The sequence below is a fragment of the Diadema setosum genome, chromosome 17 (genome assembly GCF_964275005.1).
Source record: "Diadema setosum chromosome 17, eeDiaSeto1, whole genome shotgun sequence".
Taxonomy (NCBI): Eukaryota; Metazoa; Echinodermata; class Echinoidea; order Diadematoida; family Diadematidae; genus Diadema; species Diadema setosum.
The window spans coordinates 36,579,348-36,601,125 of NC_092701.1; the positions used below are offsets into that span (position 1 = coordinate 36,579,348).

The 21,778-nt window shown below is 38.2% G+C and overlaps 1 protein-coding gene across 1 annotated transcript in view; it reads right to left on the reverse strand.

The window, feature by feature from the left end:
• Positions 1-1,072: 1,072 nt before the first annotated feature.
• The window catches only part of LOC140240661 (scavenger receptor cysteine-rich domain-containing protein DMBT1-like), a 28,242-nt gene continuing 7,536 nt past the window's right edge, over positions 1,073-21,778 (reverse strand). Inside the window, exons 4-14 of the mRNA XM_072320414.1 lie at positions 17,530-17,583; positions 15,965-16,279; positions 13,685-13,738; positions 9,767-10,081; positions 8,999-9,049; positions 7,732-7,910; positions 6,699-6,884; positions 4,526-4,743; positions 3,258-3,354; positions 2,201-2,387; positions 1,073-1,546 (exon numbers count right to left, since the gene is read on the reverse strand). Of these exons, the coding sequence (XP_072176515.1) occupies positions 1,377-1,546; positions 2,201-2,387; positions 3,258-3,354; positions 4,526-4,743; positions 6,699-6,884; positions 7,732-7,910; positions 8,999-9,049; positions 9,767-10,081; positions 13,685-13,738; positions 15,965-16,279; positions 17,530-17,583 (1,826 nt within the window). The 3' untranslated portion in view covers positions 1,073-1,376. The remainder of the gene's footprint in view (positions 1,547-2,200; positions 2,388-3,257; positions 3,355-4,525; positions 4,744-6,698; positions 6,885-7,731; positions 7,911-8,998; positions 9,050-9,766; positions 10,082-13,684; positions 13,739-15,964; positions 16,280-17,529; positions 17,584-21,778) is intronic.

The following is a 21,778-nucleotide window of genomic DNA, read 5'->3' on the forward strand; positions in this document are numbered from 1 at the left end:
TAGCACCATTTTCCTGGAGATGAAAGTTTAGCAAAATGACAAATACTTTTGAAGCAAAAAAATATGCAGCTTTTTTTATACCCATGCAAAAACTAAAGTCATGAAAGAAAAGGTAAGAATATTAATTGGAATCACAACGTCACGCAATGAGTGACACTTTGATGAATAAACTCAAGATAAAATATCTAACGAAGAAAAAAACAATATGCAAACTATTCGGTGGATTATGTCTCAGACAATAATTCACAAATTAATTACGTACTCTGATGACGACATAACTGGTTGAAATAAAGATGCAGTCCATCACATTATCCTTTAGCCATTGTTGTTTATAGCTAGAATAAATTCATATTTGACTGAAGTAACAAACATTCCTTTGAGTAATGATGTGAAATGATTCTTATTTCAATTTTTTTTCTTAATTTCGAAATGAGTTTTTAGGAGAAAAATAACGCAAAACAGGAGGCAGGGTATTTACTGCAAAACAGATCTGTAACTGGCAAGAAATTATTGTCACACTGTTAGGATATAACACTACACAATCATCTCTCCTACTCTCTATTCCTTAAATGAAATATCGCATTTCACACCACTTTCTACCTAACTTTGCAGAATTAAGCAACCAAAAACAAACTGAGTAACATAAGTTGCCATAAAATCGGACATGAATTCGATTTGATTCTGATAAATTTCTCTTTGACCTGTCTCCCCTCAAATATATATATATATATATATATATATATATATATATATATATATATTATTTATCAGAATGAAATCGAAAGGAGGAAACAGTCGAATATAAATACAATAATGAAAAGTCATATGAAGAACCAGGATGTAGATGCTCAATCATGAAAGAAAAAAAGGTGATTTCCTTAACATATTATTCATATACAAATCAATGGGATAATCATTACGCCATGACCATGATGACTTTTCATGGTTGCCAGGCATGTAACAAATTCATGGAAACAAGAGAGTCCTTACATTTTCATTACTTAGTTACTCCATATCCTATTGTAATGAAGCCAAATTTTGCTTATTTGATTTCATTCTGTGAAGAGTCAGGTAACATGCTTGGTTGGTGGCATGTCAGTGATATATTGTAACAGAATTCTGTTAAATGAAGGAAAAAGATGCTGGCATTCAATGTTTGAATTTCCTAGGCTAATTCGTGGAAATGTATCTGTGCTACACCCACATTGAATCAAACATTGCTTATACAATCTATAGATGTGATACATCATTTCGATTATAGATCTATGGGCTCGGCTTAACATAATTATGATACTTCAAGCAAAAAGAGAAGTGCAGAAAAGTGCGGGAAACGAAAAAAAAAAATGGACTGTCGCTGTAGCCTGATTAAAGCCCACCTACTCCTCCCCATGTAAGGCAACGCCAACTCGACGATATCCAAGCGACTCGGGTCTAGCGCTCCTGCGCTTCCTTACCACGAGACCAAGAACAACGATCAAGGCGATAAAGATACCGACAGAACCGATAGTCGCGATCACCAGGTAATTAAACGACGAAGCCGATGTGTCTGTTAGGAAGGAAGAATGACGCAAACAATCTAAAACGTTCTTTAAATCCACCTATACTTGTATAGAACCAACAAGGTCTAGTCATAGGCAATGGGTTAACACGTGCTACCAATAAGAAATAACTGAAAATGTCTCATATTGGAAATGTAAATAACACTTTTTATCCTCATCACGTAACTATGACAATTAAAAAAAAAAAAGAAGAGCAAATCCATAGATTTTTTGTTCACGCTTTTGACCATTTACATTTTTGTATGCAAATACTGTTCTCAACTACAGGCCCTACCTAGCTTAATGGTATGAAAGGAGAGAGGTAATGACTTGAACTTATTACAAACAAATACACATTACTAGTATCATCTCCTGGGCGAAAATCAGACAGGCAGCACATCAGTAATGCCAAGGCAGGTTTTTACAGTTTTCTCTTTTTTTCACACAAGTATTACATTTTACAGTTCGCAGTTTGTATCAAATCATTAGACGAATTATATATATATGCAACTCGACTGCCTGATTGTTGTTGCTATTTTTGTTTTCGCTTTATTTCTAAAATTTCTTAAACTTCTTTCCATTTTTTTTTTCACGATGACTCTCTTATTCTTTTTTTATTCCCGCAAAAGTGTGGTTCTTCATTCCCCAAAGTGTGTACGTACCCGCTGCTCCGCGTGAATTCCCTCCTTCCACGTTGGCTGCAGAGAGAGGTCCGAGTGAGACGGTGTGCGGGTTGGACTGGGAGCCCGTGGACTGGACGTCTCGTTTGGCCCTCGACACACAGCCCCGGGAGCAGCGTGAGTTCCACTCACCGTTGTCACACACTAGGATGTCGCAGTGAACATACACCTAGCGGAGAAGAAAAAGAACCTCATTATACGTTCGCAAGACCATTGAGATTGTTTGAGATGAAGTAAAGGAATACACAGTCATGTATGTGTCATGTGCCACATTATACAGTTATTCGTAAACTTATCAATATGGTCTATAACCGATGGTTTGGGACAAGTTGTGCAATTATCAAACCTGAGTGACAGTAAATTCATGTGACAGTAAATACAATGTTGTATCATTCATTTCATTTCATTTCATTTCGATTCATTTCATTTCATTTCGTTTCATTTCATTTCATTTCATTTCATTTCATTTCATTTCATTTCATTTCATTTCATTTCATTTCATTTCATTTCATTTCATTTCATTTCAAGAATGGACGCTCACACGGCGCGCGCATTCAACAAAATGTATGCAATTTCCATTGACATTATACATGTAAAAGTAGAAAAATTAATTATTGGACACTAATCAATGTGTTTTAGGGCTACTATACCTTCGTGCATTTTTTCAATATGATCATCTCGCCCTTTGCATAATCCTCAAATTGTAATTGTCTCTTATATTAAATACATCCATGAACATTTAATCATTTTGCTTATCACCACATTACTTTGTCATTTATACCGCATTACTGTTCTGAATATCTAGTTGTGATGAAAAAAAATGCAGGAAATTATCTACAAAACAAGACCAACAAACAGATAATGATACTAAGCTAATGGCAACTAAAGTGACCTCGGAAACGACACACAGGGCACAGGGTGACGTACATAAAACAAAATTTAAAAAATCCGCGTAATTATTCCGAAATGAATTGTGCTAATATGCAAAAGTGTTTCTGCTGGAACCTTCGAAAAAAAAAAAGACAAAGTTGTTACAAACCTGTTCGTAATCTCCGATGAATGCAAATGCATCAACCGTGAAACCTTTGAACAGCTGACCCAAGTTACGGAAGGTCACCGTCGAGTCTTCGGCACACCTACACGAGGCCAGACAAAATTAAGATTAAAAAAGGCTCCAAAAACTTTCAATATCTGCACGCTGCTTTTATGGTTTTATGGTTTTTATGGTTTTATATGTTAAGTGCTCATGCAGAATGTTCTGGCTCTGTTTAATATTCTTTATTAAGATACGGTACAATCCATGTCTCTGATACGCTGTTTTCTCTTCTTTGCGTTCTTCTTCTGCATGTGCACAATGAATTTTCAATGAGCAAAATTCAGTGGTAGTAACATTAATGCATTTCTCTCCTCTCATATATAAAAGAACGATGAAAATGATTCATAGACAATGCCTTGACACAGATGAGAACAAAATCGACAGTTGGACATTAACACATTTTTAAAGAATTAAAAATTTCAAATTAATAAAAACTTTCAAATTATTCTCCACTGTCTTTGACACATATTACTTATTCAGCTTTACAGTACAACCTCCGATTGGACTTACACACTAGCTTAATGGGATCGTATAGTTATGGTTGAGACTTTAACTTCAGGTTTGTATCACTCTTTGGTGAGATAGTGAGAAACCTCTTATGAAATATGAAAGAGCCTGTGATCCCAAGAAGAATTCAATGTTTATTTGGATGAAATTATTGGTTTTGAAATGGCCGAGATATTCAAAACAGAGCGATCCTAATAAAGTGTGGGACTCACCATTTATTACGATCGCTTTGTTTTACTTTGTTTTTGGATGTTTCAGCTATTCCAAACCCGATTTTTATCAAATAAACTTTGAATTCCTCTTAAAATGGTATGTTCTGTACTACTCATAAGTGTTTCTTACTATCTCGCAAAAAATAAGTTAAAGCCCAACTGTCATCTCCTCCAATACTGTACCATCCCTTTAATCAAAACATATATTTCGATAATTCCTCATAGGTTTATGATGAATTTATTCTCAAACGGCCTAACATTGTTTTCTATTTAAAGTGATTCCATGTTAACTTGTAAACTGTTAACTGCCTATATGAACCCGAAAAGTACAGAACGTTTGCTTCATGGTGTCATTCGTTTCTAAACTGCAATATACACACCACGCACCAATCGTGGAAGTGATAAGCTTTTGTGGCTTTTCCTATTAGAAATACGAACATAAACGAATGTATTAATAAATGACTTCGTCAAAGAGCCTTTATAAACTCCTACCCATTCTCGATGAGAGAGTATCTTATGGCGTCCAGTGGGTTCGGGGTTCGAGTAGCCCAGCAGGATTCGATGAAGAGTGTCAGATCGCTGTAGGCTACCAGCTTCACGCCGAAGTAGAGCTCTTGGCCTAACTCTACCAGGGCTGAATCAGCGGCCTCCCAGTTGAACGTCCAATCGGTGTACCGCTCCATAGTGATGGTGAACTCGCCGTATCCAAGCTGAAACCAATTACCACGGTGTTATTTGTAAGTAGGATGGTGAGGCGGGGTTTGAGGTTCAATTAGAAGTACAGTAAACCTCGCATGAGTCGAAGCTCTCGGGACTGACAAAAATGCGTCGACTTAAGTGAAATTCGACTCTCGCGAGAGTCGATTTTTTTTCGACTCACAGTTATGAATATGTACATGTATTATAGTACATTTGCATGCATGTGTGTGTGTGTGTGTGCGTGCGTGTGTGTGTTTGCATTCAAATTTGTCTGTTCTTGAAGATAATGTTCTTATTTTGTTCTAAATTGAACATGGAATTTGTATCAATACTAGTAGTTAAACGTAGTTCTGAGAATGTCTGCGCTAATGTGGCAATGTGCATGTGCTATGTCTATGGTGCAACATAGGTAGCCATCTCTGTCAACCTACCCTGAGACAAACACTCTCCCAGGCCCATCCCACCTCCATTGAACAAAAGTATACAGCAAGCCGGGCACGCACAAACAAGCTCCGCCCACTTGGCCTGTCACTAAAATATTAAAGCAGCGATTGGTTGACCAAGGAGTTCTGGCTTGACATGGATAAAGTATGGATGTGCTGTGTGTATGGATAAAGTATATGGATCGATGTGCTGTGTGTATACATGTATACATGTGTATGTATTCGACATGCGTGCAGAGCGGTACGGTGAGTGTGCATGCTTTCCTGCAGCAGGCCAGGGACGGGGTTCTGCGACATGCCGATTTTTTTGTTCTCCTCTAAATGTAATGAGAATGCCAGACAAATCTTCTTCGGCTCAAGTGATGTAAACTACGTGTATTTCGTACAAAAGGGACTGAATGTTTTACTTCGACACAGCCGAAATTCGACTCTCGTACTTCGGCTTATCTAAATATTTCTTAGAGAAAATACATAGGGAAAAATCGGGACTTTTTATTTTGCTTCGAGTTAAGTGATTTTCGACTCACTCGACGTCGACTTATCCGAGGTTTACTGTACATGGAATCACTATAATAGTACTAGCAGTGATAAGTTAGGAATTTTAAAATGGGCTTTAGAACCTCTGCAATCTGATTGGTCAATTATTGCCATGCATTGATTTTTACTGATCTACACTGAGCCATGCGTCCGGTAAAATCCGAACGCATGGCTCAAGTCTTGTTTAGTGTCGTACGTGTACCGGACGCATGGTGGGGAAAATGGTTGTACATGTATTTCATGAATTTACAGCCCATTTTATAACACAAATTATGCACAGGCCTGTTTCGTGGATCAGTGACAATATTGGCTGCTCTCGTTTAACTTTGGAACAGTCTAAAACCCACTCGCTGCGCTCGTGGGTTTAAACAGTTCCTAAACTCGCTCATCCAATTCTCATCGATCCACTCTGTCCTGTGCATCACTAACGGTAGGTAACAGTAATTTTGCTTGCATACTCATTTATATCGTGCTCACCTTGCTTTACAAATGCTGCATTATTGACGAATATTGATGTTAATGTAACTGACAATATTGATCCCTATAACAGTTCATCTAATGACATGTCATAATGATAACAGTCTCAGCAATCAAAATATGATATAACAAACATAAAGATGATTGAATTTGATGTCCTTTGTTGCTGACGTATTACCTGCTGGTTAGGCTTCCTCTTTATAGGTCTTCAGTGACGTCTTTTGCAGTGTTTCCCTCAGAGAGTCAGAGTACTCTTGTACAACTATTACCTTCCTTATTATGACGTAATCATCATGTGACTATTAAGATCTCAGAATTATTTGCTAGTATACATCTACATTTATACACTCCACATATTCACTCTAATGAATCATCCTCATAACAAAATTCGTCATAAAAACAAAACAGTTTGAAAACACTGTTGGTGAAAAGTTGTTCGAAAGTTCGTTATACTCTGATGTCTGAATGAGATGAAGTCCATTTTCACAACAAACGCTGTAATTGGTTACCTCTGATGCTGTAACGGAGTCTCTGATTGGATAGAAGATCTCGCTCAACGTCTCCTCACGCTCCAATCTGCACGTGACGTTGATTTGCAAAATATGTTCACGTGTAATGATCTGATTGGTCCCACTACGATCGCGGGGCGTGTAGTACGTAACTTTGTTGTAAAACTTGATGTAGTCTGCTTCTTGCTGCAAGCGAGATAAAACAATATGACCAACAACTTTAATCAAGATATATGGATTTAAACTCTGATTTGAGTTAAAGTAAACAACACATCCCAGAAACTACCCTAAATTACTGGTAGAGTAAGGGAGAGAAATCATGCAAATGTTGAGAAAGTAGGCCCTACTGTCTTCCAAGTGACAGTTAATCATTTCGTGCATAACATGATCCACGAAGATCGTATTTTTGCGAGGATTAATTTGATGCATTAATTTTGTTTCCATTTGTTTCCATTTGTTTCCATTTAGGACTGTGCATAATAGAAACCCACCAATCTCGCTTGCGTCCATTTTTAAGTATGTAGTAGACCTTAAAACACACTTCCGTTCAACAGTGGTAATTGGGGGTGGTCACAGCATGTTCTGACGAAATTACCATTTAGGCTTACATATTTTTTAAAAATCCAGATTGAAAGCTATGAGAAGTGCATTAAGATGAGTATGGGAAGTCCCCTAACAGCTTTATAGATGTAGGTTACCATTGTATGATGTGGATTATTTTTTGTTGCATTTTACTAGTTTTTGTTAATTTCCACTTACACGACACATGTGAATGTACATCCCCCTCCCTCCCCTTAGAAACTTGCGAAAAAAGGAAAACTGTTTGTGACAGCATTACTACCTTGTGGGAATCGTCAATAGAAGGTGCTCCATGAGCGTGCCGGGATGCATTATGCTAACTATGGAAATTTGAATCCCCTTTGTTCAACATGCAGTACTGAATCACGTCATCTTAAATTTTATCTTGATTTTTTTTTTGTTTTTTGTTTTGTTTTGGGATATCAGGAACACATTGTTACCCCCTTATACCCACCTCCTGGATCGTTCCACATCGATCGTATCGAGTGGTGATGGCAACGTGATCGAAGTCGTGATAGTAGCCAACGCAGTTGTCATCGATGAAGTGGATGTCGCCGGGGCCGTCCTGGCTATCAAGAAGCGATCTGTCAACATACAGCGTCATCGATGTGCTGCCGCAGACGATATCATTGTCTAAAAAAAGCAAGGCGGGAAATTTAGCGACATAAACTGCATCGATGCTTGACTGCTGAAATGACTCTGTTTGATAATGACGATGAAGTGATATTTACCCCAGCCCCACTCACTGTTATTTAGGGTACGCATAATATGCTCGTTCCCGTCCTTTGAACCCCCCCCCCCCCCCATCTCAGAACTGCCAACATTTCTGAATCCCCATTTTTGCGGGCTTTTTGCAGGCTTTTCCAGCATGGGAGACCCCTTAAAACCGGAACAATGCTCAATGCACTCCCTACTTCAGGTCAGCTCTAAGTTCCAACCCCCAACCTCAAGAGACAGACACCTCAATCTCATCTCAGGTAGGCTGTCATTTCAAGACATTTTATAGGAAAGATTCTTTTGTGTTCAAGATGTAATATCAGAACTCATAAGAAAAAAATAAAAATCTCATGACGTAAATGTTTGTTAAATTTTGCTATAGAAATAAGGCATCTTTTGTCATGGTTGTAAATGAAATCTCCGGGTGAAAGTTCTCGCGCCGGAATTCGTCGCACGAAGAACACCCCGTGACCAGAGATTTAGAGTCTCTCCGATCCCGGACGGGCGGGGAGATAATTACGGTCTACTTAAGGAAGCCATTTCGGTGTTAGCGTTGCTCTCACACAGAACGTTGCTTTATTACCTAAATATTGCTCGGTACCCCTATCTACACTTGGGCAAAAAGGGACATGGTGTTTAGGCAAAACATCTTTCTTACAAGAGTGTCCAAACACAGCAAGATTCGAATCCGGGACCTATTCTTTAGGAGTTCGAGGTCTCATCCACTAAACCAATTCAGCCCAACCCAATAATGGGAATGTGCATGGTGGCCGTTTTCTGAGCAAACAGTCTGTGCCCAAGTGTAAAAGAACAAATATTATCACTCGGGTGCTTGAAAATAGAACCAAAAAAAAAAAAGAAAAAAAAAAAAACACCCTCCAGTATCACAATTGCTCGTTTTGAAATAACAATGGCGCTTGTGTGCACACATGGTTTTAAACGAACTCTGTAAAATGTCTGTAGATATGTCGTGAATCGGACTACATGTCGCTTGATTACCACACCTGGATATTCCGTCACTGTGACGTCAGTGTACACTTCGCGTGGAGTTGTGTCTGATAATTTTGAAACAAAACAAACAATATTGTAAACAAGCGCAGGTCACATTATTCATTGTATTAACCATCATAAGAAAAAAAATCATAAATTCCCCTGTAAACAAACAAAGAAACAATTTTCTTACATCTACTAAGAGAGCTGACCAAACGTAAGTAAGATTTTTCTGTCCTTTCTTTCATTTATTTCCATCGAGAGTGTTTGGAGAATACGGATTTATTTTGTTTTACTTTTTTTTTTTTGCTGCCTAAATTCTTATGCGCTGTCCAAATATCATTTTCAACAAACAAAATGTAATGGAAGACCAGTGAATACTCCAATATTTATATGATCGAAGTAATCCAGCTTGAGTAATACCTCACTTTAAGAATAACCCATGAGGAAATTGGTAAATGACAAATATCTGTATGCATCAAAGCGATGTAAAATATGAACTTTAGATATTCATCACCATGAGAGTTTAACTACAATAGCTGGTCAAATGACCAATATTTCTTAACATGAAAATGACGTATATATTTGAGCAATTCCTCACCATAAGAATAAACTGCGGGAGAGGGTGGGTAATATTGACAATGTCTATCTACATCACGATGACGTGTATACTTGATTAAATCCTCACCACAAAAATAAAACAAACACAAAAATACAAACAACAACTGTAGGAGGTGATCAAATGGCCGAGACTCTACGCATGCACTTAAGTAATTCCTCACCATCATAAGAATAACATCGCACTCCGGCATCTTCATGGTGCCCGCAGTTGTGGTTTCCTATGCCATTATGAGGGCAGTCAAAGATACTGTCTTCATTTCCATAACAAGCGACGTTATCGAGATAGATTGGACCAGTTCCCCCGCCAAACATCTGGATGGCTTCCGAGGCTCCATCAAAGCCAAGACTTCGGCAGACAACCAGGGCGTCGTTATAGCCCCATCCATCATCGCAGACAGTGCCCCAAACTCCAGCATAGTAGACCTCTACTCGCCCGTGCCGAGAGCTGGAACCGTCCACCAGCCTCACTGTGGACCCTGGAAATATGTAGCACTCATTTTGACAACTTCAGAGTCGATTTTTTTTTCTCCCCTTCCAACAAAAAGGAAGACAGTATCAATACAATTCGATTCAAATTCATTTTCACTTTTCGCCAGGCGCGCGCCCCCTATTTATTTCTTCTAAAAACAAAAGAAATACAAAAAATGGGGGTGGGGTGCGCGCGCCCCCCTTTAATTTTGCAAAGGTGCCTCCCCTTTACGGAATTCCTGGATTCGCCCCTCCTCATTTGTCTGTGCTCCTTTCAAAACATTTCAAAGGGGCATTCCAGACGATTTTCATAATTTCACATCATGTAATTCATAAATCGACAACTACAACTTTAGAATCTATTGTGGTGAGTAGAGAAACCAATACTGTGAAAAATCTTAAACAAATTATAGTGAACAATAGCTGTGTTCAGACGGGGACAGTTTTGGTCGGAGTACCTTCGGAGGAAGGGTCGGAGGAAGCTTGGTCGGAGCAACTTCGGAGGAAAGGTCGGAGTAGTGCCCGTCTGAACAAGGTCGTGGTAACTCCCTCCGCTCGGAGGAACTTACCACGACCTCTTCCTCCGACCAAGATACTCCTGAGTTTTCTCAGGAGTATCTCGCTACCACGACTAGCCGATCGGAGTAAATTGCCCGTGTGGACAAGCCCTCGGAGTATCTATGAACTTACATACCTTACGACCTAGGTAAAACTTCCTGGGTCAAATTGCAATGTTGACTTTTTTTTTTTATTTATATGATTTATTTCGAAATCACATGAAATCACAATATTTACAAATAATCATCAATCAGCAAAAACGAGAAAAAGAAAAAAAGAAGAAAAAAAGTGACAAGAGCAATTCTGAGATAATATAAAAAGAGAACCACCATGATTCATCAATAAGTAGTAAGGCAAAGCTTCCTCAAAGACCCCCGTCTCATAGCACACCCAGGGAGAGTGGCTCCCCCAGTGGGGTCCCCAGGTCTGAAAGAGGACCATACCCTCTTACTCAACGACAAAAGTCACACCTTATCCTACACAATCAAAATTTACTCACCTAATCATCCCTCAAAACTACACATTCTCAACTCATCTCGAAACATCTTTAGCATTGTAATTCAAACCACTACATAAAGCCTAAATCAGACTGCAATGTTGACATTTTGCGAGTAGGGCCTACACGTGCGCGTGCAGTACAATTTTAACCTAGCCGATTGCGACGAAGAAGCCATGGAATATTATAGCGCTCAGAAATTCTCATGGACAAGCATGGAGAAGACAAAATAATGCCGCTGGTAAAAAACAATCGTATGGTCGACGTACGCGGCACTACATCTTCCGGAAGGTACACCGACCCTCCACGGTGATCCCCTCGAAGGCCGTGGTAAATTGGTCGGAGTTTCTTCCCACGACCGTCGTGTGGACACAGGGTCGTGGTAAGATAAGTATAAATTTTAATTTTAATTGCCGCGCCATAAAATTTTACTCCGACTAGAAATACGTCTGAACATGGCAGTAGCTGTGTTCAGACGGAGGCAGTTTTGGTCGGAGTAACTTCGGAGGAAGGGTCGGAGGAAGCTTGGTCGGAGTAACTTCGGAGGATGGGTCGGAGTAGTGCCCGTCTGAACAAGGTCGTGGTAACTTCCTCCGATCGGAGGAACTTACCACGACCTCTTCCTCCGAACGAGATACTCCTGAGTTTTCTCAGGAGTATCTCGCTACCACGACTAGCCGGTCGGAGTAATTGCCCGTGCGGACAAGCCCTCGGAGTATCTATTAACTATACATACCTTACGACCTAGGTAAAACTTCCTGGGTCAAATTGCAATGTTGACATTTTGCGAGTACACGTGCAATTCTAACCTAGTCGATCGCGACGAAGAAGCTAGCGCTCATGCAGAAATTTCCATCAACCAGAATGGAGGAGACAAATGCCACTGGTAAAAAAACAATCGCATGGTCGACGTGCGCGGCGCTATCACTTCCAGAAGTTACACCGACCCTCGCACATAGATTAGTCGGAGTTTCTTCCCACGACCGTCGTGTGGACACAAGGGTCGTGGTAGGATATGCATTAATTTGAATTTTAATTGCCGTGCCATAAATTTTACTCCGACTAGAAATACGTCTGAACATGGCTTAGGCTGCTTTCACATAGAAGTATACTATTCGGGTATTCGGGCTCGTTTTTCGAGGGCACGCGAATAGCTTGAATCGAACGATAGGATTTCCTCACACCGGTTCACATAAGAGGGCACTATTCGAAAGTACCGAATACCTGCGAAAAGTATAGCAAAGTGGGAATCGAGCTTGTTCGATTTTCTTGCAGCGTATACCGTCTCTCGTTTATGAAATAATGACACTTTTGGTCTGGATTTGCCCGTTAGCAAATATAAGCATGTAGACCGACATTCTGACGCAGTTTAGAAATTGTTAATAAGATTTGCTGCGATGTAGGAGGAAGAAATCCTCACTACATGGGATGGTGAGTTGACGGTGCGGGTGATGGTGTATTCGGTGCTCGAATAGCGAATAGCGAATAGCGAATACCGAATACTTCTATGTGAAAGCAGCCTTAGAGTTGATGACATGGGAGGCTCACATATTATTTCAGAAATGTAGCTATGTAATTGCATTAAAATACCGCTTGCTTAACAAGCCCACCTGTGTAGAATCTATGCATACCTTCTTCTTTTGTTCTGCTTTCTTGAGCCCCAGCTCATGCATTCTTATGGTGAGGCTGCCATGTCATCATCCTTGTTCATTGCAATTTGCTATAAATTTTGAAAATGTTCTTATTCCTCATTCCAATCACTATGAATTCTGAACCACTGTACTCAGTATAATTAATTTACAATTGTTCAAATGCAAAAGTCTGAATATCATCCGGAGGTGTCCTTTAAGCTTCTTTATTGTTTGTCGCTTTAAGATACATGCACATGATCCTGCAGTATGACTGCCTAGTTTCAGTTGGCGCCTTGATTTAAACGCTGCCATATAGTACTTGACAGGTTTCTCGGTTGAGCAGTTATTTGCCAATTTCCACTAGAGACCCCATGATGTTCCGCGATTGAACACTGCTCATTGTTCCTGAATTCTGTCTATAATCAGTGCACAAAATACACAGAAACGAAATTGAAAAATCCCCCAAAATACTTTTGAACAAAAACAGTCCCAAGAAAAGTATCTTTTTAGACAGAAATTCTTCGGAAGAGGGTAAGAGGCAAAAGGAGATTTTGACACATTATTTTTTCCTTGCTGTCGATCTTCCTGTTTTGATGCAGAAGAGGCACTGTCTATCCAGAACACTTGGAACATTTCAGTGTCTCTGCATGCAATGTAAAGCTATTATGATTGTCACCTTGGCCATAATTTATACAGATAACTATACTGTGCAATTCTTACTGTACAATTGTAAATGTTCCAAAAGTCACAATTACTAGAACAGCACTTATGATAAAAATTTCAAAGGGTATTGAAAAAAAAATTGAATACGTATTCCCTTCAAAATAAAATTAAAAATAGCTATTTCAATGAGACATACAGTTTTATTCATTATTATTGTTGTTCGTATTCTTGTTTTGTTTTAGTAACTTCAGTAGATCAAATACCTGGGTCTCCAATAGTGATAATCTCCGGGGTCGTGGGAAGCCGGTCCGTTGTACCTGGCATGCATGAAGGAACAACAAAAGTACGATTTTAATCAAAACTTACTCATAACTGTGTTAGAATCTTCGCGAAAATGTTTTTCACGAAATATTCCCCGTATCAGATAACTGCATAGTAAGTTTATCGCTTCCTCCAGTGTGCGGAAATCAAATTTGTAAGCATTAGCCTTTTCATTTGTTGATTTTTTTTTTTTAAACTAAAGTGGTACAGCTTGCGTATCTGGATGCTCACTTGTAAAGTCGTTCTGGTTCACAATACTAATCTCAGTCTATCCATAGGAATAAAAGGGGGTGCTGTGGCAAATTGGATAAGACTCCCGACTCCCGCCCAATGCTTACGTTCGCGATCCTGTTATGGAAAACATGTTTTACCCACCATGTCCCTCTTGAGCCAGGTGTACTGGCAACGCTAGGATAATAATAATGGCAGGGCCCTCTGGTAGAGCAGTGGCAACACTGAAGAGGCTACCCTGGATAAATAAGATATTATTGTTATTATCATCATTATTATTATTATTATTATTATTATTATTATTATTATTATTATTATTAATATCATTATTATTACTATTACTATTATTATTACTATTATTACAACTTTTATTAGAGATTTAGACTTGACTGAAAGTACAATCAAAGGGATAAAATCCCGTCGAGCAAGTCTTGCTGAATGATGACAGTGGAAGTTTTCTCTTTTTTTTTTGTAAGCAAAATGATATCTCATGTCTATAATAATATCTATAATTCTATGCGGCCTCTCTACTTCGGAAACAAATATCTTCGCATACCTTAGAATCACTCCCATCATTGATAATCATTTCTTGTTTACTGTAAAGTATTTTACAGTTAACAGAAGTAGAAATTCCCAGATAATCCCTGTTGTTCTGCCCTAGATGTGTAGTGATTAGTATTAGCTGTCATGTGATTATACCTTACCTGGGGATTCCGTCTCTGTGATGATAGGGTCAGTGACCACTTCTTGTGGAGTTGTGTCTGAACTTTTCAAAACAAAACATGTACAACTAATCCCTTCCGTGTTGTTAAATGTAAAGAAAAAAATCATAATAAAATCTCGTATATAAAAAAAATGCTTTCATATTTCCACCAAGAGAGCCGACCATGTAAATCGGTTTCTCCCTTCCTTCACGTGTTACCATCGAAAGTGTTTGAGGAGAGAGGATTCATTTTCTTTTTTGCTTGATTATTTTCTGTCCATATACAACCATACACCACCACCCCCCCCCCAAAAAAAAAAAAAAATTAAAAAATGAAGATAGCATACGTTGATATCTAAATGATCAATCAACACATCTTGAGCAACACCTCAGCATTAGGATGACCTTTGAAGGAGATTAAAAGGTATATAATTGTTAATATCTATATAATTGACGCATGTGTTTATCACAGGAATTAAACCGTAATAAATGGTCAAATGAGCACCATTGCTAAACATCAGTATGACGTACGTACTTGAGCAATTCCTCACCATAGGAATAAACTGTGGGAGGAGAGGGGTCAAAGTAGCTACATCACAATGACGAAGGCCTGTCATACTTGACTATAATAGTCCTCGGCACAGAAATGATAGGAGCTGGTCAAATGGCAAAGATTTATGTGCATCAAAACAACATAATCTATTTAAAGGGGATTGAGTGAATGCATCAATACCGGTAGAACACATCAGTGAAGCTTGAGGAAAACCTGACAATATGTTGAAAAGTTATGAGTTTTTGAAGTTTTGATGCCGCCCAAGCTGGACGAGAAGAGTACTACGGTCCTTGATGTCACCGCAGAACAACGATATAAAGAAAATATAACGAGAATTCAACATTTTCTTTTAGTGAAAAGTGTACATTTTTTTTTTTGTACTTGTCGATGACATATGTTAAGTGCAGTACAAATTCTCCTGCATTTTGAAAAAAAGTACGCCAATTTCTCTTCGATTATGCTGAATTTTTTTTTTACCTTTTTGAATTCTCTTAAGAATTTCTTTATAATCATTGTTCAGCTGTGACATCACTGACTGTTATAGTCTCGTCATCCAGCGTTTGCGGCACCAAAACTTTAAAAATTCATAACTTTTCAAAGGATTGTCCGATTTTCCTCAAACTTTCACGAATGTAATCTATTAATATTCCTGCATTCACTCAAATCACGAGTATTTATTTATTTATTTATTTATTTTTTTTGGGGGGGGATCCTCCTCTTTAAGTAATTCCTCACCATAATAAGAGTAGCATCGCACGCCGATATCTTCATAGTGCCCGCAGTCGTGGTTTCCTATGCCATTGTGAGGGCAGTCAAAGATACTGTCTTCATATCCATTACAACCCACGTCATCGAGATAGATTGGACCAGTTCCCCAGCCAAAATATTGTTGGGATTGCGCGACTCCATCAAAGCCAAGACTCCGGCAGACAACACGGGCGTCGTTATAGCCCCAATAATCGTCGCATACAGTGCCCCAAACTCCAGCGTAGTAGACCTCCACTCGCCCTTCAAGAGAGTTGGAACCATTCACCAGCCTCACAGTGGATCCTGTAAATATCAGTGCCCATTTTATTAGCACATTAGAGACGTTTTTTTCTCTTCCCTCCCAATACACACAATAGAAAGGGAGAAAATTGCAAATACAATACAAATCAATTCAAATTCATTTTCACCATTTGCTAGAACGAAGTAACATTCACGTCACTCTTTTTAAACACAGAAATAATGTAAGCGGTACAATGTGAAAGGAACAGAGTACAGAACAAGAGCGAAACATTATAATACATCATTTTATAACAACAAAAGTTGCAATAAATGACTATAAGGAGAAAAATATGCAAGGTTCGAAAAATAGAGGAATCCACTGAAAGTACGAGGCTTGTTATATTATATGGGCCTCTTTGAAGAAGAAAATCAATACAAAAAATAGTTTAGATATGTAGTCGTTAAATTGTAAATAAACAAGAAAACCGAAGAGATGAATAAATACAACCTCCCTGCCCAAACTATGACACATTATAGCTCTATGTAACTCGTCATTTTATCTGTGCTGCTTTTTAAACGTTTTTAGCGTTTTTGTTTGCCGCCTTCAGATACATGTACATGATCTTGCAGTTATGACTGCCGAGTTTCAATTGACGCCTTGATTTAAACGCTGCGACACACGAGGCACAGCAGGTGATAGGTTGCTCAGTTGAGCAGTTATTTGCCAATTTCCACTAGAGACCCTATGATGTTCCCCGATAGAACATTGCTCATTGTTCCTGGACTCCGTCTATATTCAGTCCGCAAAATACACAGAAAAGAAATTTAAAGCCGAAAAACAATTTATTTTTCTAACAAAAAGAAGTTTCAAGAAAAGTATCTTGTTAGACACAATTTTTTTCCAAAGGAAAGAAGCACATAGATAGTTTCACACATTATTTTTCCTTTGCTGTCCGCCTTCCTTTTTTGATGCAGACAAGAGGCACTGTCTATGCAGATCACTTCGTACATTTCAGTGTCATTGCATGCAATGTAAAGCTTTTACGGCCGTCATCTAGACCATTATTTACAAATAAATATAATGAGTAATTCTATGCTATCGTTAGAACTGTACAATTACAAATAATTCAAAATTAACAATTACTTGGACAGCACTTATAATAAAAATTTCAAAGGATATTGAAAACTGCTGAATACGTATTCCTTTCAAAATAAACGCAAAAATAGCTGTTTCAATTAGACATACAGTTTTATTCATTATTATTGTTGTTCGTATTCTTGTTTTGTTTTAGTAACTTCAGTAGATCAAATACCTGGGTCTCCAATAGTGATAATCTCCGGGGTTGTGGGAAGCCGGTCCGTTGTATCTGGCATGCATGCAGGAACAACATAAAAACGTACTCATGCGTTGGAATCCACTTGATATGAAAATGTTTTTCATGAAGTGTTCCGCGTATCAAATAACTGCATAATAAGTTTACCGCTTCCTCCAGTATGCGGAAAACAAATTTGTTAGCATACGCCTTTTCATTTGTTGACTTTTTACTAACTGGCACAGCTTGTGTGTATGGATGATCACTTGACTTGTAAAGTCGTTTTGGCTCACAATACTAGTCTCAGTCTATGCACAGGAATAAAAGAGATTTAGTCTTGACTAAAAGTACAATCAAAGTAATAAGATTATGTCGAGCAAGTGTTGCTGAATGACGACAGTGGAAGTTTCTTTTCTTATAAGCAAAATGATATCTCATATCTATAATGATATTCATAATTCTACATGACCTCTCTACATGAGAACAAATATCTTCGCATACATTAAAATCACTCCTATTATTGATCATTTTCTTATTTACTGTAAAATATTTTACAGCCAACAGCAGTAGAAATTAAAACATGAATGAATGAATGAATAAATAAATAAATGAATCAATCAATAATGAATGAATGAATGAATGAATGAATGAATAAATAAATGAATGAATAAATGAATGAATGAATGAATGAATGAACTTCAAGTGCAGCTGCTTCTCTTCGTCGGGTGTCCATTTTATTGTACAAATAAATCATTACGATGATCTTACTCAATAAAATTAGATCAAAAACTAATCAAGAATACACTGCGAATACATTCACGAGGAGAAACCCAACAGCGGCCAGAGCAATAGCTCATGAACGTTGATAAAACATGCTCTAGTCGCCAACATTTTAGTTTATATGACAGTTAAGGATGACAGTTAAGTCTTTACGTTTACACGAAATCAAAGTTTAATAATGATTTATGAACCAAAGGGACTTTCATTATTTTGAATGAAGTCACGTGAACGAGTCGTCATGTCAGGTGCTCATAGAACGTCTCGATTAAATACCGGTCGACATTCAGTGACTTGTGACATGTTCATCACTTTTCTGCACATCTCTCAAATTCTCCCCTATGTGTTGTTGACATTTCATTGCTTCTTTTCAAACAGTTTTTTTTTTTTTTTTTTTTTACAATTATTATCATTTCGACGAAAAATTCCCTCTTATAAGACATGGAAATATCTTGAAAGTGTGGGCGGAACATAGAGCAGGTAAAATTGAAGGGGGAAAAGAGAATTATAAAAAGAGAAAACGGAAAATGGTAGGAAGCAGTAAAGAGGGAGAGAAAGAGAGAGAGAGGTCTGCAGTATTACCGTCTTCAGTTATGACGTCATCATCTGTCGATGGTGGCGCTACTGTTGAAGACATGTCTGGGAAAAGAAACAGGCTAATATTGGCAAGGCGCAGAAACGTACGACTGGAGAATGCACTTCGTTAAAAAAAAACTTTTCTCAATAAAAAAGGAAAAGGAATGACTGTGACTCTCGACAGCTTATGGTTTGCTTATTCTCTCTACGTGAATTAAAATTTCGGTATCATAAATCCACTATATTGTTCTACTTGCCAAAGGAAAGCGGCTTATCCTTATCGCGGGGTGGGGGGGGGGGGACGGAGGGTTTCAAAGCAATCTCGGGGCTTAAATCTGGTAAGACTTGAATAGTGTAAAATTTGCACTACATCGTTGTTGTTCCTGTTGATGATAAAAGAATGAAATTTTGTGGAGTTCTCTTTACATCTTCCTAATATCGTTGTTGAACTGTGACATCACAGACTGTTGTAGTCTCAACATCCAGCGTTGACGGCACCAAAACTTTAAGAATCTATAACTTTTTAACGGATTGTCTGATATTTTTCAAACTTTCACGAATGTGATCTCTTAATATTCTTGCATTCATTAAAATCACATTTATTTGTGAAGGAAACGTCCCCTTCAAGTAATTCCTCACCATCATAAGAATAACATCGCACTCCAGCATCTTCACTGTGCCCGCAGTTGTGGTTTCCTATGCCATTGTGAGGGCAGTCAAAGATGCTGCTTTCATTTCCATTACAACCCACATTATCGAGATAGATTGGACCAGTTCCCCCGCCAAAATTTCGGATGGCTTCCGAGGCTCCGTCAAAGCCAAGACTCCGGCAGACTACTCGGGCGTCGTTATAGTCCCAATAATCGTCGCATACAGTGCCCCAAACTCCAGCGTAGTAGACCTCCACTCGCCCGTGGCGAGAACTTGAGCCATCCACCAGCCTCACTGTGGACCCTGGAAATATCAGCGCTCATTTTATTAGCACACTTTAGTCGCTTTTTCTCTTCCCTCCCAGTACACACAATAGAAAGGGAGAAAATTGCAAATACAATGCAAATCAATTCGAAATTCATTTTTTACCATTTGCCAGAACGAGGTAACATTCACGTCACTCATTTTAAACAAAGAAATAATGTAAGCGATACATTGTGAAAAGAACAGAGTACAGAACAATAGCGAATCATTATAACATATCATTTTATAATAACAAAAGTTGCAATAAATCACTATAAGGAGAAAAATATGCAAGGTTCGAAAAACGGAGGAATCCACTGAAAGTACAATGCTTGTTATATTATATGGGCCCCTCTGAAGAAGAAAATCAATACACAAAAAAAAAAATAGTGTAGAAATGTAGTCGTTAGATAGTAAATAAATTTAAAAAAAACCAAAAAAACGGAAGAGATATATAAATACAACCTCCCTGCCCAAACTATGACACATTATAGCTCTATGTAACTTGTCATTTTGTCTGTGCTGGTTTCTAAACGTTTTAAGCTTTTTTTGTTTGTCGCCTTAAGATACATGTACATGATCCTGCAGTATGACTGCCAAGTTTCAGTTGGCGCCTTCATTTAAACGCTGTGACTCACAAAACACATTAAGTGATAGGTTCCTCAGTCAGTCAGTTGAGCAGTTATTTGCCAATTTTCCACTAGAGACCCCCACGATCATGACGATGTTCCGCGTTTGAATATTGCTCATTGTTCCTGCACTCTGGCTATAATCAGTCCACAAAATACACAGAAACGAAATTGAAAAATCCCCCCCCCCAAAAAAAAAAAAAAAATGGTTTTGACCTTTTGGATAGTCCCAGAAAAAGTATTTTAGACAGGATTTCTTCGAAAGGGTAAGAAGCACAAGGAGAGTTGCATATATTTTTTTTTTTCTGGCTGTCCGCCTTTGATGCAGAAGAGACACTGTCTATCCAGAACACTTTGAACATTTCAGCGTCATTGCATGCAATGTCAAGCTATTATAATTGTCATCTTCACCATTATATACAGATACCTATACTTTGCAAGTCTTTGCTATCACTAAACATGTACGATTATTTAAAAAAAAAATCCATAATTACCAATTACTGGACAACACTGATAATAAGATTTTAAAAGAAATTGCAGAATTTTGAATACATATTCCCTTGAAACTAAACTTATAGATAGCTATTTCAATTAGACATACAGTTTTATCCATTATTATTCTTCTTGTTTTGTTTTAGTAACTTCAGTAGATCAAATACCTGGGTCTCCAATAGTGATAATCTCCGGGGTCGTGGGAAGCCGGTCCGTTGTATCTGGCATGCATGCAGGAACAACAAACATACGATTTTAATCAAAACTTGCTCATGATTGTGTTAGAATCCACTTGATATGAACATGTTTTCACGAAGTGTAATTCTCCGCATCAGATAACTGCATAATGAGTTTACCGCTTTCTCTAGTATGTGGAAATCAACTTTGTTAGCATAAGCCTTTTCAGTTTGTTGATTTTCTTTTACTAAGTGGTACAGCTTGCGTGTCTGGATGCTCACTTGTAATGTCGTTCTGGTTCACAATACTAATCTAAGTCTATGTATAGGAATAAGAGAGATTTAGACTTGACTGAAAGTACAATCAAAGTAATAAAATCCTGTGGAGCAAGTGTTGCTGAATGACGACAGTGGAAGTTTTCTTCTTTTTTTCGGTAAGCAAAATGATATCTCATATTTATAATTTGTTTATACTTCTATGCGGCCTCTCTACATCGGAGACAAATATCTTCGCACACAATAAAAACACTCCCACCATTTGATAATTTTTTTTTTCTGTAAAATATTTTACAGTTAACAGCAGTAGAAATTCCCAACGCAGCATCGGCCAGCCAGGGGAAGGCATGTCCAGTACTTAAATGGCCG